The sequence below is a fragment of the Mobula birostris genome, chromosome 22 (genome assembly GCF_030028105.1).
Source record: "Mobula birostris isolate sMobBir1 chromosome 22, sMobBir1.hap1, whole genome shotgun sequence".
Taxonomy (NCBI): Eukaryota; Metazoa; Chordata; class Chondrichthyes; order Myliobatiformes; family Myliobatidae; genus Mobula; species Mobula birostris.
This window is the reverse complement of record NC_092391.1, coordinates 7,078,477-7,096,883: the sequence shown is the minus strand read 5'-3', so window position 1 is coordinate 7,096,883 and position 18,407 is coordinate 7,078,477. Positions and strand designations below refer to the sequence as shown.

The following is an 18,407-nucleotide window of genomic DNA, read 5'->3' as shown; positions in this document are numbered from 1 at the left end:
GTACTTATTTACTTAATTTTTTCATTTTTTTATCCCTTTCCCAAATCTTTCCCTTTACTTGTGTTAATTCTCTATTTTCCAAAAGAAAACAAAAAAAAAGACATTTAGACTAGGGGTGCTTACGTTAGCAATATTACTGTGTTGATGAGAAGAGCAGTATAAATCATTAGGAGAGTCATCTGAAGTCTGCTCGCATTGGGGTTATATATTCAATCCATTTATTCCAGATTTGATAAAATTTTTCTTTTTGAATTCTCAGGGAGCAAGTCAACTTTTCCATTTTAAATATTTCCAAGATAATTTCGTACCAATCTTCTAATGTAGGTGGTATTGGATTTAGCCATTTTCTAGTGATTGATTTCTTACTTGCCGCTAAGAGGGCCTGCAGCAACTTTATATCTTCCTTCTGTTCAAGAAACAATACATGCCCCAAATAGAGCGTCTCAAAGTTCAGAGGTATCTGGGACCTAAGTACCTTAACTAATGTTCTATGAATACCTTCCCAAAATAGACTTAATTTAGGACAATCCCAGAAAATATGAAAATGATTTGCCTGCTTGGAGCCGCACCTTCTCCAACACATCACACTTGTATCTTTATATTTTTCCTGATATGGGGTCTTGAAGTATCTTATAATGTTTTTCCAACAATGTTCTCTCCAAGTCAAAGAATTAGTCGAGGACCATTGAAAGCTGCAGATTTTCCCCCAAGTCTCCTCTGAAAGTACCAACCCCGCTTCTTTCTCCCACTTCTCTTTAATATACAGCGTATTTACATTTTTAGCATGGGAGAGTGCATTATATAATCGAGAAACTGATTTACTAGGTATTGAACTGCAAGCCGAATTCAGAATCTTGAAAAATTCTAATTCTACTGTTGAAAGGTCTGTATATCTACAACTCTGGTTAACATAGTTTCGTACTTGAAGGTACCTAAAAAAAAAAAAAGTCATTATGTTCTAGGCCATGTTTGTCCTGCAGGATTTGGAAACTTTGTAATAATCTTTTATCTATAAATGAGAGGTAGGTTGTAAGACCTTTCTTTATCCATAGCTCAAATCTTTTATCTCCTCTGTTGGGAAGGAATTCGGTATCATATGCACACCATCTAAAGAGTTTTAACATGTTATTAATTCCACATGAATTAACCACCTTCTGCCATACTTTTAATGTAAGATTTATCCAACTGTTTTTAAATTTTTCCAACTGGGCCATCAATCCTTTGTCAGCTATTGAGGCCTGTAGAGGAAAACTGTCAACTAATCCAAATTCTATTTCCTTCCATCTAGCCTTATATTCCCTATTACACCAATATAACAGAGGGGTTATCTGTGAGGCATAAAAATAATTTCTCAGGCAAGGAAGAATCATACCTCCTCCTTCCTTCCCTAACTGTAAGGTGTTATATCGAATTCTAGGTTTCTTTCCTTGCCAAATGAAGCAGGAAATCCATTTGTCCCATTCCCTGAATTGATTATCATCCACCTCCACCGGTAAAGTACGGAAAAGATACAATAACCGAGGAAGAATATTCATTTTTATAATATTTATCCTTGAATTTAAACTTAAAAAGGGGATAAGATTCCATCTATGCATATCTGCTTTTATCTCTGAGATTAATGGCCCATAATTTACCTGTGACAGTGTTGAAAGATCCTTCGGCAGGGTTATTCCTAAATATTTTAATGATTTAGCTTCCCACTTAAGATCATATGTATCCTGCAATTTTTTGGATGGTGTATAATTTAGGGACATAACCTGCGTTTTCTTTACATTTATTTTATAACCTGATATTTTCCCAAAGTCATCCAACAGTGTAAACGATCCTATAAATGATTTTTCTGGTTCACTCAGATAGACCAAAACATCATCTGCGAATAACGCCACTTTCTGTTCAATCCCTGCCACTTTGATACCTTTTACGATTTCGCTCTGTCTTATTAGTTGGGCAAGCGATTCAATATATAGCGCAAAAAGGAGAGGAGAAATTGGGCATCCCTGTCTAGTGCCTCTCTCTAAGATGAAGGAGTCAGAGAGGTCCCCATTTAACTTAATTTGGGCTGTAGGGCTGTCATATAGAGTCTGAATTACTTTAATAAACTTTTCTTGAAAGCCGAATCTTCCTAACACTCTGTATAGGAATGCCCAACTAACCGAATCAAAAGCTTTCTCAGCGTCCAATCCTACTACCATTGTCTCTGTCTCGTTCTTATTAACCTGTTCTAATATGTGCAGAGTTCTCCTTGTGTTGTCCCGTGTTTGTCTTTGTTGAATAAATCCAGTCTGGTCTAAGTGGATTAGGCCAGGTAAAAGCTTTTCCAATCTGCGCGCTAATATAGATGTAAATAGTTTGTAATCTAAGTTAAGAACACTAATTGGCCAATAATTGCCACATTCTATTTTATCTTTACCCTCTTTAGGAATAACTGAAATAATCGCTTCTCTCCAGGAAGGTGGAGTTTCTCCTCTCTGCAAGATCCAATTAAAGGTGTTAAGTAGTAATGGGGCTAACTGTGTCTTCAGGGACTTGTACCACTCTGAGGTGAACCCATCAGAACCCGGGGACTTTCCAGCCTTTAACCTAGAGATGGCCACGTTCAGTTCTTTGACAGTTACTGGTTCTAATAAACTTTCATTTTGTAAATCTGTAAGTTTAGGTAGATCTAAAAAATTCAATACACTGTCATTGGCTCATTGGGGGCCCGGGGTTGGGAGTACAGCTCTCGATAATATGTTTCAAAACTCTCTTGAATTTTCCCTATTGTACTCTCCACAAGCTTTGTCTTTGGATTTTTTATTTTATGAATTGTATTGTCTGCTTGTTGCTTTCGTAATTTATATGCTAATAATCTAGCTGATTTACCTCCTACTTCATAATTCTTTTGTCTCCGGTAAAGAAAATTTCTTTGAGTTTCCAATGTATAAATATCGTCAATTTCACTTTGCAATTTCTTAATTTCCTGTTTTTGATTTGAATTACTTTTGTTGCTATCTACAACTTGAAGTTGTTTTAATTTTCCTTGAAGGTCTGCTAATTTTTGTGCATTGATTTTTTTCATGTGAGTGGTAATGGAAATAATTTTCCCTCTCAGTACAGCTTTCAATGTATCCCATAAGATCACTGGTGATGTTTCTCCCGTGTCATTAAGGTCTAGATATTCTTTGATTTCTCCCCTTAATCTCTCCATTACTTTCGGGTTATTGAGTATATGTGAGTTTAGCCTCCATAGTGTTTTCCTCATTTTCCTTTCCAGGATTAGAGACATAGAGACTGGGCTATGATCCGACAGATCAATTGTTGCAATATTACAGTTTTTTATCCTGAGTCTATCTGTATTAAAGATAAAGAAATAGTCTATCCTTGAATAGGCTGAATAAGGGAAAGAGTAATATGTATAATCTTTACTAGTAGGGTGTAATTCCCTCCAGACATCTATAATTCCCAATTCCTCCATCAATGAATTCACTTTCCGAGTCAGAGGTTTATTCTGAGTAACTATTCTTAAAGAATCTAATATAGGATTTAATCTAATATTAAAATCCCCTCCACAAATTACTACCCCTTGAGAACTGACCATTAGGTCAAAAGTGTGTCTATAAAATGACCATTCACAACCTGGAGGAGCATAAACATTCAGCAATGTTATTTCTGTACCTTCTATTCTGAAATATGTTCATAATTAAGAGTACTTGATATTAAAGTAGCTACCCCTCTTTTGTGACTCAATTTATATGATGAATAAAATACATGCTTAAAGCCCATTCTTTTTAATTCTCCATGTTCAGATTGGCTCATATGTGTTTCCTGGAGGAAAGCTACTTGTGCCCTCTCTTTTTTCAATTTAGACATAATCTTATTTCTTTTAATTGGATTCAAAACTCCATTAACATTATAGGAAATTATTTTTACCAATTCAGTTTGCAGTTTTCTCTAGTAGAAAAAAAAAACTCTCCTTTTCTAACCAAACAGTAAGCAATCCCTTCTCAACAGTAAACCAAGACATATAACCACACCCTAGACATCTTTGAACGTGTAACATTTGAAAATTTTTCCCGACTTCCCACAGTGAGGCCTGAGCACCGACCCGCCTCAGTTCAGAGGGATAACCTCTATCTTCACCCTGTGTTAGAGGGCCCTCAGCAGTTTGAATAATCATAGAGAATTTTCTCCTATTTATGTCTCGACCAAATTGCTATCATTCAAGTTATTCCACCTAGTTTATTTTCAGTTACCAGTTTTCATTTTACCTTTAAGTCCAATTTACTCTTTTCAGTCATTTCTCTTAAATAATCTGTGTTCTCTGTACATTCGCATCTGAATATTTGCAGCTTTTCCTTGTAGTTTGACACTCTGACTCGTGTGGAGCGTCCTCGCCCCACTAACTGCCACGACTTCTGCCGAATCCTCTCCAGTAGCGACTCCGGTTGGGTGATAACTTTAATAGGTAGTCCCCGGTCCACCAGGTCCGACGTTGCCTCCTCCACCGTAGCGTAAGTTTTTGTCCCTTCGTCGTAAAAGACTCTCAACCGAGCTGGATACAGGGTCTGGAATCTGATGTTGTTTTCGTTCAGGACTCTCCGTGTTTCCGTATATTCCTTCTGTCTGGCAAGAATCCCCGGTGCATAGTCGTGGTCTAAACTGATTTTACAGTTGTTCCACATGAAACCTTTCTTTTGCCATGCCTGTTTAAGCACCTCTTCCTTCGTTCTGTAACTGAGAAATCTGACCAGAATCGATCTGGGCTGGGCGCCTGCCGGAGGCTATGGTGTCAACGCGCGGTGAGCCCTTTCTATCTGTAGGTCTTTTGCGGCCGGTATATCAAGGTTCTCTCTAAGTAGCTTCTCCACGAAGGGAATCATCAATCTGGGTTTACCTTCAGTTCCTTCGGGAACTCCGTAGATCCTCACATTTTCCCTTCTCGAGCGGCCTTCTTGATCTATTAGTTTCCACTGGAGCTGGTCTTGTAGCTTCAGCATTTCTGCTATCACCTCCTCTGCGTTTTGTAGCTTCTCTTCAATTCCAACAATCCTTGCTTCGGCTTCATCTATCCGCGAGTTAGTTTTTACTATTTCTCCTTTAATATCTTCCAGCTGTTTGCTGTTATTCTGTCGGAACTCGCAAATCTCTCCGAGAATCAAAGACAGAGTCACCGATTTTCCCCCTCATTATCTCCGTCCTGGCTTGCCGTGGGGGAGCTAGGCCCGTCGCCTTGCTGCGTCTCTTTATATTTATCAGCCTTCGGAGCGGACTTTTTAATCTTGTTCTTAGACATCATCCTTGCCCCTTTTATTAATATAGTTATGCAATATTAAGTATTTGTCTAAATTCGATTTTGGGGCAGTTTACCTTCTTTTTTGTCGAGAGACCTTTTCCTTACGCCGCCATTCCCTTGATGACCCGGAAGTCCGGAATTGGCAGTTTAAATGGTGTTGGCATGGACTAGTTAGGCCTAAGAGCTTGTTTCTGTGCTGTACTTCTTTATGACTCTTGGTGGTGTAGTGGTGTAGTTTTCCTTAAGGATGGTGTAATACTGGGTGCTGATACCAGAACAACTGAAGGAGTGGTTGTCGCAGATAAGAACTGCTCCAAGATTCATTACATCGCACCAAACATTTAGTAAGTAATATACCTGGTAGTGTAGGAAGACTTATCAAAGCTTGCAATGGGACCTGGACTTGGGAAGGTGACAGATTGAAATTAAAGCAGGCAAGTGTGAGGTGTTGCACCTTGGGAGAACAAAGCAGGGTAGGACTTGCACGGTGAGTGATAGGACACTGAGGAGTGTGGTAGAACAGGGCGATCTACAATCCATAATTCTTTGGAAGTGGTGTCACAGGTAGATAGGGGAGGGTTGTAATAAAGCTTTTGGTACATTGGCCTTCATAAATCAATGTATTGAGTGCAGGAGTTGGTATTGTGTGCAGGGCTGGTCACCTACCTACAGGAAAGATATCAAAAAGTTGAAAGAGTACAGAAAAAATTTACAAGGTTGTTGTCAGGACTTGAATTACAGGGGAAGATTGAGTAGATTAGGACTTAGTTCCCTATATTGTAGAAGATTGAGGGGAGATTTGATAGCGGTATTGATAATTATGAGGGGGATAGATGGGGTTAATGGAAGCACGCTTTTACACATGAAGTTGGGTGACAGGTGAAATGTTTAAAGGAAACATGAGGGGGACCATCTTCACTCAGAGGGCAGTGAGATTGTGGAACGAGCCACCAGTGGTGGATGACAGTTCGATTTCAACTTTTGAGAGAAATTTGGATACGCCCAAGGATGGGAGGGGTATGGAAGGCTATGGTCTGGGTGCAGGTCGATGGAACTGGGCAGATTAGTTAGTTGGGTAGTTTGGCATGGACTAGAAGGGCCGAAGGGTGTGTTTCAGTGCTATAGTATTTCATATTCTATGACTATTAACAAGTCGCATCTGTTTTCCTTAAGGATGGTGTAATACTGGGTGCTGATACCAGAGCAACTGAAGGAATGGTTGTCGCAGATAAGAACTGCTCCAAGATTCATTATATCGCACCAAACATTTAGTAAGTAATATACCTGGTAAATTTTAGTTTTTCATTTTGGGTTTGTGTGACTGTTTCAATTTAAAACCTGATCAATTTGAAGCCTGAAGCCCAGGCAATTAATGTGATCAACCATTCTATTGAGCCAGCTCCACCGGCCCCTCTATTAGCCCCGTCACTGCAATGCAGACACTTTATAATGCTGTTTACATTTTGAATGCATGATGGTATTTATGCCCATTTTATTCATATAAATACTTTAACCTCTGTTTATTTTTTGTATAATTCTTTATTCTTATAATTGTTGAATTTTTTTTGTTGCAATTCATGAAAAAACACCACAGCACATTCCTATTAATTACATGTAAATATTTATAAGATACAATTTGTTTTCTTGGTAGCAGTACATTGCAATATATAATATTTTAAAATACTATACATTACAGTAAGAAATGTATATTAAAAATTAATTAATTAAGTAGTGCAAAAAGAGATTTTTAAAAAGTGAGGTAGTGCTTATGGGTTCATTGTCCATTCAGAAATCTTATGGCAGAGGGGATGGAACTGTTCCTGAATCATTGAATGAGTGTTTTCAGGCTCCTATATTTCCTCTTTGATGGTCGTAATGAGAAGAGGGCATATCCTGGGTGATGGGGGTCCTTAATGATGGGCTGCCGCCTTGTGGCAACACTTTTTGAAGGTGCCCGCGATGCTGGGAGGCTAGTGCTCATGATGGAGCTGGCTGAATTTGCAACCGTCTGCAAATTTTCCCAATCCTGTGCAGTGGCCCCTCCATACCAGACGGTGATGCAACCAGTTAGAGAGTTTCCCACGGTACACATATAGAAATTTGTGAGTGTCTTTGGTGACATACCAATTCACCACAAACTCCTAATGAAGTACAGCTGCTGCTGTGCCTTTTTTATGTTGGACCCAGGATTGATCTTCAGAAATGCTGACGCCCAGGGACTTGTAACTGCTCATCCTTTCCATCGCAGATCCCTCAATGAGAACTGACAGCCCCTTCCTGAATTCCACAATCCCTCCTTGGCCTTACTGACGTTGAGTGCAAGGTTCTCATTCTGAAGTGGGACTTTCAGAAACAAAACTCCCTCATTTAGAGACCTAACTCCCATGACTGTGCCTGTAAGGAATCAAGACTAAGTGACGCTTTCACCCAAAGCGGGGTTCAAAGCTGAGAATTTATACCGAGTCAACATCAGATGGTTTAAAGCTTGTGAGCCTTCATCAGAACTGAGGAATATTCAAGCAGCAAAACACCACAACCTCCACTTTCTTTGTAGAAGCTAAGTCACTGGCTGGGTATTTCTCATATTTGTATAGTATTTTAACATTTTTTTGCCAGCCTTCCTTCCAATATATTTATCTTTTTTTGAGCTATAAACTCTGTTTGAGAACCAACTGAAATTGCAGAATCACGGATCAGCTATATTTGCTCTACATTTACCTGCATTAGGAATTGGTTTGTTGATCAGGGCACAACGTGCAACAAAGAACAACATTCAACAGTTGTAAAGAGTAAAAAAAATGAAGTTAAAGTACACACACTGAATAAAATTTGTATAAATACAGCAATATTCATGCATAGTCAACAATGATGAGGTGCCGTCTTCTGGATGAAATTTTACACGGAAGTGTGCTACCTTCTTGGGCGGATGGACAAGACCCCATTAAAAGGAAAGCAAAGTGTATTCACCTTGTATTCAGTTCAACATTTGTCCCCACATTGCCTCTGTCAAAATGGGAACTTTTTAACAACCTACTTGGGGTGATGCTGTCCACAGAAACTAATTTAAAAGCATTTCAATGCCTTGAAAGCACCAGGAGGATGTGAAACCGTGAATATTGCATATTATTTTATATATATTCTTCATCACTCTTTACTTGGAGTCGTCTATTTTATTTTAATTTAGAGTTACAGGGTGGAATAGGCCCTTCTAGCCCTCCAAACCATGCCGCCCAGCAACCAATGATTTAATCCTAGTCTAATCCCAACTCCTATACTTTGTATTTTATTCACTTAGAGATAATGTTTAAAATAATCTTGCCCACTGTCTGTAGATGGTAACAGAAGCAAATCCAGTACTGGTACAAGTGATAACTTTTATTTCAGATGAGATTCCTCACTGACTGTGCTTTCTTCTGTCTCCTTTAGTTGCTGCGGGGCAGGGACTGCTGCAGACACTGAGATGACCACGCAGCTGATCTCGTCCAACCTGGAGCTTCACTCGCTATCCACCGGGCGCCTGGCTCGTGTGGCCACTGCAAACCGCATGCTGAAGCAAATGCTCTTCAGGTAAGTTCCTTACCTAAGAAAAGACATGCTGGTGTTGGAGAGGGTTCGGAGGATGTTTGCAAGAACGATTCCGGAAATGACAGGGTTAACGTATGAGGAGCATTTGATAGCTCTGTGTCTGTCCTTGTTGGAGTTTAGAAGAATGGGTGGGGGGGGATTAAACTCAAGCTTAATTGTCATTCAACCATACACGTGAATACAGCCAAAGGAAACTGTTGCTCCAGGGTCAAGGTGCAAAACACCGCACCAACAGTCACACACAGCACAAAGCACATATAATTACGGTAAAACTTAGTCACAAAAAAATGTATAGTCCAAATCTCTAACTCTCTTGGCCTGTAGTAGATTGATGGTGCATGGGATGTTATTCTAGAGTTATGTTTCTGCAAGAATGCCCCTGCAGTTCCGCATACATCACACACTAGTGCAGCTGCAAATGAAGGCAATCCATCTTGAATATTACAGCACAGTGCAGGCCCTTTGGCCCATGATGATGTGCCAGCCTCTTAACCTACTCTGACATCAATCTAACCCTTCCTTCCCACGTAACCCTCCATTTCTTTATCATCCATGTGGCTTTCTAAGAGTTTCATAAATGTCCTAATGTATCTGTTCTCACCACCCTAAATTAATGTTTATGTCACAAAAAATGATGGTAGTCCGTGTGGTTTATATTAAACAGAGGTCATCTTTGCACAGTTCTCCAAGGCATTCTCATAGTTCTACCCTTGTAGCCCAAAGGTTATGTTCTTCTGACAACATATGCCTTAATAGACTTCTGTATTTCGTCTATGACTTGAAAAATTATATTTTCCTTATTAAATCCACGCAGGCTTTGATTTCCTCCAAAGATCCAATTAAATGAGTCCGCCACAAGTTGCCTTTACAAAGTACTGCCTAATGTCCTGCAATAACCTGTGCAGTCAGTAGTGTTAATGAACTTCATTCCATCACTGCACAGATTAATTATCTTAAAATTCATCACGGAGTTCACATCACAGATGACCTCACCTGGTCCCTTAATATCACCTCCCTGAACAAGGAGGCTCAGCAGCACCTTCACTTCTTAAGAAGATTGAGGCAAGCAAGGCTCCCCACCCCCCTCAGTCTTAGCTTTGTTTTACAGGAGTACCATTGAGAGTGTCCTAACAACTTGTATTTCCATCTGGTATGGGAGCAGCCGAGCATCAGACCAGAGTCCCTACAAAGGACTGTGAGAATAGCTGAGATGATCATAGGGGGCTCCCCACCATCCATCAGTATGCAGGGCCCTTAGTGTTATTTCTATTACTAATCCCTCATCCTTCCAGCATCTTCTCTGACTCTCTTCCATCAGGCAGGAGACTACCATGTGTAGAAACACGAACAGTCAGGATGAGAAACAGTTTCTTCCTCCAGGCTATTGGGCTTCTGAACTCCCTGCCACGTTGTATTCGAAGTGTCACTGGTTAATCCCTGTTGTACCTCACAATATTTAATATTAATGCACTTTAGTTGATGTGTGATTCATCTGTAGATTTTATCCTTACCTCGTGTACTACTGTGTTTTACATCCTGGTTCGAAGAAATATAGTCTCATTTCTATATATCATGTGATATACATGTAAATGACATTAAACTTGATTTATTTGCTCTATCCTATGTATATTTTACTAAGTGCTACACAACGGCCCTCCAAGCTTCCTGGCATTGAACAAAACTCACACTTCCCCCAAACCAAGTTTTCCAGTCGGTCTCAAGGAAATAAACAATACTGGGAAGATGATATTTATTCTCATTGCTGTACTGTACTTGCCCTGACAAGGCAATCATGAAAGCAAATGAATGTTAGCATTTATTTTGAGCGGACTAGAATATAAAAGGTACAGTGTAATGCTGAGGCTTTATAAGGCATTGGTCAGACTGCACTTGGAGTATTGCGACCAGTTTTGGGCCCCTTATCTAAGAAAAAATGTGCTGGCGTTGGAGAAGGATCAGAGTAGCTTCATGAGAATGATCCTGGGGGTGAAAGGGTTAATGTATAAGGAGTGGTTGATGGCTCTGGGTCTATACTCACTGGAGTTTAGAAGAATGAGGGGGGAAGCTCATTGAACCCTATTTAATATTAAAAGGCCTGGATAGAGTGAACATTAAGAAATGCTTCCAATAGTAGGGGAGTCTAGGACTTAAGGGTACAGCCTCAAACTAGAAGGATGTTTCATTAGAACAGAGATGGGAAGGAATTTCTTTAGCCAGAGGGTGGTGAATCTGTAGAATTTGTTGCCACAAAATGGCTGAGGAGACCATTTGACTGGGTGTATTTAAAGCAGAGTTTGATAGGTTCTTGATTAGTAAGGACATGAAAGGTTATGGGGAGAAGGCAGGAGAATGGGGTTGAGAGGGATAATAGATCAGCCATGATCCAATTGCTAAGTGGACTCAATAGGCTGAACGGCCTAAATCTGTTCCTGTCTTACCGTCTCCCTGAAAACTCTGTCTTTTGGGATAGGACAGTTGTTACCTTATCTAAACAAGGCATAATTTCCACTGCCTAAGCTCTGAGGCTGACTTTCAGTTATCTCCACACACCATGTGGCATAACAAGCTACTGGATCGAAAAAGAGCACTCTCTGTATAAGACTATTTAATCCAGAATGATTTTAAGATTTTTAGATACAGCATGATAACAGGCCCTTCCAACCAAACAAGTCTGAATCACCCTTGTGACCAAATAACCTATGTCATTTTTGGAATGTGGGAGGAAACTGGAGCACTCAGAAGAAACGTGCGGTCACAGGGAGAACGTACGAGCTCTTTACAGACAACGGCGGAATTGAACCTAGGTCATTGGCGCTGTAATAACATTATGCTAACCGCTAGGCTAATTATCTCCTGTTGCATCTATTCACATTGGCTTGGGTGTGACCACAGTGCTACCTGGTCTTCATGCTTAAAGAAAAGTTATTTCAGTCAAAAACTGTGACAGTAGATCAGGTAACATCGGTAGAGTGAGGTGGACACAAGAGATTCTCCAGATGCTGGAAATCCAGAGCAACATACACAAAATAAATGCAGGAGGAACTCAGCAGGTCAGGCAGCACCTATGGAAATGAATAAATAGTCGCCGTTCAAAGCCCAGAACCTTCTTCAGGATAGAAATAGTAGAGTGATGATCTGCAGTCTCTTATGCAGATTTCTTTTGAGATTAGATTTGATTATTTGTTCAGAATAACCTTTATCTTTTAAGTTCTTGTTCCCTTAGACTAGGAGTTCCCAACCTGTTAATAGAAGGGGTCCATGGCATAAAAAAGGTTGGGAACCCCTGCTTTAGACCATAGCTTTATTTTTCAGGTTTTGAAACTGCTTTGAAAACTTAAGGGTCTCGACCAAAAGCATCGACTGTTTATTCTCCTCTGTAGATGCTCCTTGACTTGCTGAGTTCCACGAGCATTTTGTGTGTGTTGCTCAGGATTTACAGCATCTACAGAATCTCTTGTGTCTTTCAAACTTCTTGCTATTTTCTTGTTACAGAAACCAGCAGTTTGCTTCCATATGTTCTTTAGTTTGCTGTATAATACATTAATTCTTTTAATGTAATTTACATTCTTTATTAAGATGTCCTCCCCCTACCCCCTTTTCCTCTCTCCCTCCCTAAATGTCACTTAAAAAAATCTTACTGTTGAAACCCATATATTCCTGTCTGTTTTGTTCCCCTTATTCTTGATGAGACAGTGCTATATCTAAATTGTAATGGAATCTCTCATAAAAATAGCAGTATGGTAGCGTAGCAATTAGCAAATGGCTTTGCAGTGCCTGCCACCCCCCTTCAGGGCTCAATTCCTGCTAACTGCCTGGGAGGAGTTTGTACATTTTCCTGTGTGGGTTTCCTCCTGGCGCTTCAGTGTCCTCCCACATTTCAAACATGTGGGTTGGCTAAGTTGCATGGCGATACTTACTGGCAAATCCTTGTGGACTTGATTTGAAACATCGCATTTCGCTGTATGTTCAGATGTACATGTGACAAGTAATACTAATCTTTATCTTTTCTTTATTGCTATTTTATTGCCAATTTATTTCCTTAAGTAATTAGGATTTTCACCTCACTGAAGTTGGCTTACTTCCAGTCCAGTTTCCCTATCTTGCTATTATCAATATTGACTTATGGTATATGACTTGCCCAGGATTGTGCCTTTTGATTATCTTGTTTAATTAGCATCAGGAATCATTGTCATGAAGTCTGCTGCTAAAAGCCAGCACTTGCAGCTCACTAAAATGCTTTCATTATGACCAAGCAGTACAGTGGTTTCCAGTTAATTGGGACACATCAGGTCAGTGTATTTTGGCCCAATTAAGTGGCTGCCCCAATTAGCTGAAGTTTCATGGAAGTGATTAAAAAGGTATAAAAAACAACAAACTGCTGTTTAAACTACAGTTGTAGATGAGTGTGTCCCCACGAAATCATTCAGAGTCTTCCCCAGCTGATGCAGTCTTTCATTGATTCCATTATGATTATTATTCTATTATGGATTTATTGAGTATGCCTGCAAGAAAATGAATCTTGATTATATGGTGACATGTATGTGCTTCAATAATATATTTACTTTGAACTTTAACTGAGTACAAATTATGTATTTAAATTAAATGCTGAATAATTTAGAGTACACCAATACTACAACGGTGTTATAAAACTGTGTGTTAATTCCTCATAGAGGAATTAATTCAGTGTATGCTGCTGCGTTCTTAAGATTGACTGTAAATGAACAAAATCAGCACATATACATAGTGCGGATAACGGACTGCCTTCGTACAATACTTTCGACACTGCATCTTCCAAATCCTCATTTTCGTTGTAGTATGCAAGATGATTGTCGATACTTTCAAATTCTTTGTAGTAACTTATTGAAGTAGTGAAATCATTTCATTTTCACTCCCGGCCATTTCTTGCATCTCCAAGCCTGAATGCTTGAAACCGCAGTGAGCAAAACTATTCTGAATGGTTTTATTTCTCACCTACTCTCGGTGACAAAGATTGCTGCTTTGTGAACACAAACACTTACAACTGATGCTATATAAAAACTGTTGGTTCAAGTACAGTGTGGTGTCTGATGGCCACGCAGGTGCACATGACTGACGCTAGCTACAAACTGTTTGGCAACTGTCTCCTGTTGCAATTAAGCGGCATAGTGTCCCAAATAAATGAAGGGAATCCCAGCTATTTCTTGATTAGTTTTTGTTCTTTAAGAGTTGTCCCAAATAAGCCTGTGTAAATAATATTTAATTATAGCAGTGTGACTTACTAAACCATGCTAAAGGTCAATGATGAGTCAGCACATTAATGAGACTGGAGACATCTGTAGGCCAGACAGCAATGAGTCCGCATGTTAGTGTTCTACTGGAGGCCAGACTTCTAGGCCTTTTCTGGAAATATTTTATTGAACGATTTCAGTATTTATGGGATTCTTAATTTATTTTGCATCTCAGAATCACTATTTCAGTAACAATAATCAGACTAACCCACCATCCTACAGCAGATTTGTCTTGACTTCCCTCCCTTATCAGACCAAAGATATGATTTATTTAATCAGCCCTGCTGTGTTAAAGGAACCCTGCCACCAGTTTAATGATCAATTTTGTTTTATCTTTATAATTAATTTATTGCTGCACATCTGTTTAACTTGCCAGCAATTTTCATTCTCTTCTAGTTCACTATTAACTAAAGTATTTCTTTGATTCTTAGACCCAACATATCTTATTTAAAACTAATGACTCAAGTGCTATCTTTAATTGAAAGCATAACTATCGTAAACTTTTGTGTCATACTTTTTAAAAAATATTTTCTCTGCTGTCTTGTGCTCTTGATCTATAACTGAGATGCTCACATTGTTTAGGGTCAGAAAACAGTACGCTCTGTCCGCCAGAGATAGCAGGATCTCTCAGTGGCCACACAGTTTAATGCCACGTGCCATTCCCATTCTGATATGTCTATCCACGGCCTCCTCAACTGTAAAGATGAAGCCACACTCAGGTTGGAGGAACAACACCTTATATTCCGTCTGGTTAGCCTCCAACCTGATGGCATGAACATTGACTTCTCAAACTTCAGCTAATGCCCTGCCTCCCCCTCGTACCCCATACGTTATTAATTTATATACACACATTCTTTCTCTCTCTCTCTCCTTTTTCTCCCTCTGTTCCTCTCACTATACCCCTTGCCCATCCTCTGAGTCCCCCCCCCCCCCCCGTTCTTTCTCCCTAGGCCTCCTGTCCCATGATCCTCTCATATCCCTTTTGCCAATCAACTTTCCAGCTCTTGGCTCCATCCCTCCCCCTCCTGTCTTCTATCATTTTGGATCTCCCCCTCCCCCTCCCACTTTCAAATCTCTTACTAGCTCTTCCTTCAGTTAGTCCTGACGAAGGGTGTCGGCCCGAAACGCCGACTGTACCTCTCCCTAGAGATGTTGCCTGGCCTGCTGCGTTCACCCGCAACTTTGTGTGTTGCTTGAATTTCTAGCATCTGCAGAATTCCTCGTGTTTGCGTTAATCTTCTCTTAAGTGTTTTGGGCAAGGATTAGTTGACGTGGCTCTGCAGTTCATGTTATATATGTTTCTGGTTTCTGGTTGTTCCTTTTCTTAATCGCTCCTTTGTGCACTTTTGATCGGGGTGAACTGGCTCTGCGGCCTGCACTCAGTGAACAACAGCGCTGAACTGAACTAAACTCAACATTCTTAGGCTGCTTCAAGGACTCTGCAGTTTGATGTTTTATATTCTGCATATTTCTCGCTCGTTTTTTTGCCATTGGTGTGATTTGTTTTCATGCGCATTGGGTGTTTGATGATTTCTTTGAATGGGTTTCATTCAGCATATATTATGTGTTCATTTGTTATGTGCCATGTCGTATGATGTAGGCGATCATGGTCTTTCCATGACCATAATTGTTCTTAGCAAATTTTTCTACTTAAATGGTTTGCCATCGCCTTCTTTTGGGCAGTGTCTTTACAAGACGAGTGAACCCAGCCTATATCCATACTCTAAAGAGATTTTCTGCCTGCACGAGCTGCTCATACGACTGTCTACCGCCTGCTCCCGTGGCTTCACGTGCCCCTGACTTGGGGGGGGGGGGAGGGGGGCTAAGCAGGTACTACACCTTGCCCAAGGGTGACCTGTAGGCTAGCGGAGGGAAGGAGCACCTTACCCCTCCTTTGGTAGAGACGTATCTCCGCCCCACCATCCAACTGCATACATACTTTGATAGCACAAGTACCTTGAATCTTTTAAGATGTTTAAAGATGACAGCAATGTAGGATGTGAGTGTTTCAGACATCTGTACAATCAGATAAACCCAAGAGATTCTGCAGATGCTGGAAATACAGAGGAACTCTAAATGATGGAGGAACTCAGCTGGTCAGGCAGAATCCCCGAAGAGGAATAAACATTTGATGTTTCAGGCGGAGACCTTCATCAGGACTGGAAAGGAAGAGGAAAAAGCCAGAATAGAAGCCGGGGAAGTACAGCTGACAGGTGGTGGGTGAAGCCTGGTGAAGGGGCGATGGTGGGTAGTTTGGGGAAGGGGTGATGAAGTGAGAAGCTGGAAGGTGATTGGTAGAGAAGGTAAAGGGTTTTAGTATAGCTTTGAATTAGGAGCAGAAACACTGCATTTTCGACATTCTTCAATTCAAGTTTAATTGTCATTCAACCATTCATGAATATAGCCAAGAGTGTTACTCCAGTGTCAAGATGCAAAACACAGTCCCAGCACTTACACAGAATACATAGCACATACAAGATAACAAGCACATGTAAGATATCAGTTTTAAAAATAGCCATGCAAAAAAAACGTCCAGATCCTGACTCCATGAATGCCGCAGAAATCTGCAGTCGACTACAATTCAGCTTGTCTTCTTTGTCCTGAAGAAGGGTTGCAGCCTGAAACATCGACTGTTTATTCTTTTCCTTTGATGCCTGACCTGCTGAGTTCCTGCAGCACTTTGTGTGTGTGTCGCTTTCAATTTTGGTGATTGTTGTGTGTAACATTTGTTGTTAGATGAGACACAGTATAAATCAGATTAATAAATTTAATGTACCACAGTAAATCAAGAATTAACTTTATTCACCATATGCGTTTACATGCATTAGGCGTTTGCTGTGGTGTGTTAGTCAGGGTACGACATGCAACAAAAATGAACATTGAACAACTATAAAGAAAGAAGAATTATATCAAATATAACATTAGAGGTTAAAGTACAGATACTGAATAAAATGTGTGTAAATACATTAATACCAACATGTATTAATTATATAAACAGCATTTTAGAAAGTGGTTGAAAGTGTTTAGTGTTTCTGATGACTTTTACATCATTTCATGTATCATTATTGTGGGCAAGTAATGACATAGTTGAAGATTCTTTCTGACCTTTGGAATTTTTCACCTTGTGTGAGAGAGAGAGAGAGCATGCAAAGGTAGGACATCAACTGTGTGAAAAGTAAGTTTATTTTTCTTTACAGAATAGTGGGTACATGGTGCCCTGTAGGAGTGGTAGTAGAGGCAGATATATGAAGAACATTTCCGAAACTGTTAGGTAGGCATATGGATGATAGAAAAATTAGTGAGCTTTGTGGAAGGGAAGGGTTAGATTGATCACAGAGTAGGTTAAAAGGTTGGCATAACATTGTGGGCTGAAGGGCCTGTACTGTGCTGTAATGTTCTATGTTAACTGATTTAGAGCACACCTACTTTCTTTGACAGTGAGGCATTTATGAATGTTGGTGAAGAAATGGTTAACTGGCTTTTATTCTTCAGCATGTGTTCATAATCACAATAAAGACGTATGTTGTCATTTTTTCAAAGACTGTATCTGCTTCAATCATCCTTTAAAAGTGCATCTTTACTAACAAATAAATGACCTATTTCTCTTTCCTGATCTAGATATCAAGGATACATTGGTGCAGCGCTAGTACTGGGTGGAATCGATTGTACTGGTCCCCATCTTTATAGCATATATCCGCATGGATCAACTGATACATTGCCATATGTAACTATGGGTGAGTTTTTTCTTCTGTTTGCTGATCATTCTTTACTTGAGGAGACAGTTGGCATTAATTTGCATTAATGGCATTAACGTCTTGCGAGCACTGATTGAATATTATGCTACATTAGCAGTAAATTTGAGTTGCGGTCGATTGTTTATTGGTGAAATATTTGAAAAGAAAACTGACCTATCCACTCACACACACAGGTCTCTATTTGGAGATGCAGCATGGAACCAGCCCTTCCAGTGCAATGAGCCACACCGTGTGCACATTGATTTAACCCTACCCTAATCATGAGGCAGTTTACCAACTGGTATGCCCTTGGACTGTAGAAGGAAACCAGAGCACCCAGAGGAAACTCATGCGGTCACGGGGTGGATGTATAAACTTACAGAGAAAGCTGGAATTGAACTCCGCACTCCAAACTCTTGACACCCTGAGCTGTAATAGCATTCTGCTAACTACCCTGGCACCCCATTAATATAAAGTGGTTGTTAGATCTCCAGAAAGTACAACCAGCATCAGCTTGTCCTGTTTGACTTACACCATCCACTTGGTGAT

General features: G+C 40.0%; 1 protein-coding gene across 1 annotated transcript in view; it reads left to right on the top strand.

The window, feature by feature from the left end:
- psmb7 (proteasome 20S subunit beta 7) overlaps positions 1-18,407 on the top strand; it is an 81,253-nt gene that overhangs the window by 3,123 nt on the left and 59,723 nt on the right. The window contains exons 3-5 of the mRNA XM_072239871.1: positions 6,446-6,543; positions 8,699-8,839; positions 17,743-17,858. Coding sequence (XP_072095972.1) covers positions 6,446-6,543; positions 8,699-8,839; positions 17,743-17,858 — 355 coding nt within the window. The remainder of the gene's footprint in view (positions 1-6,445; positions 6,544-8,698; positions 8,840-17,742; positions 17,859-18,407) is intronic.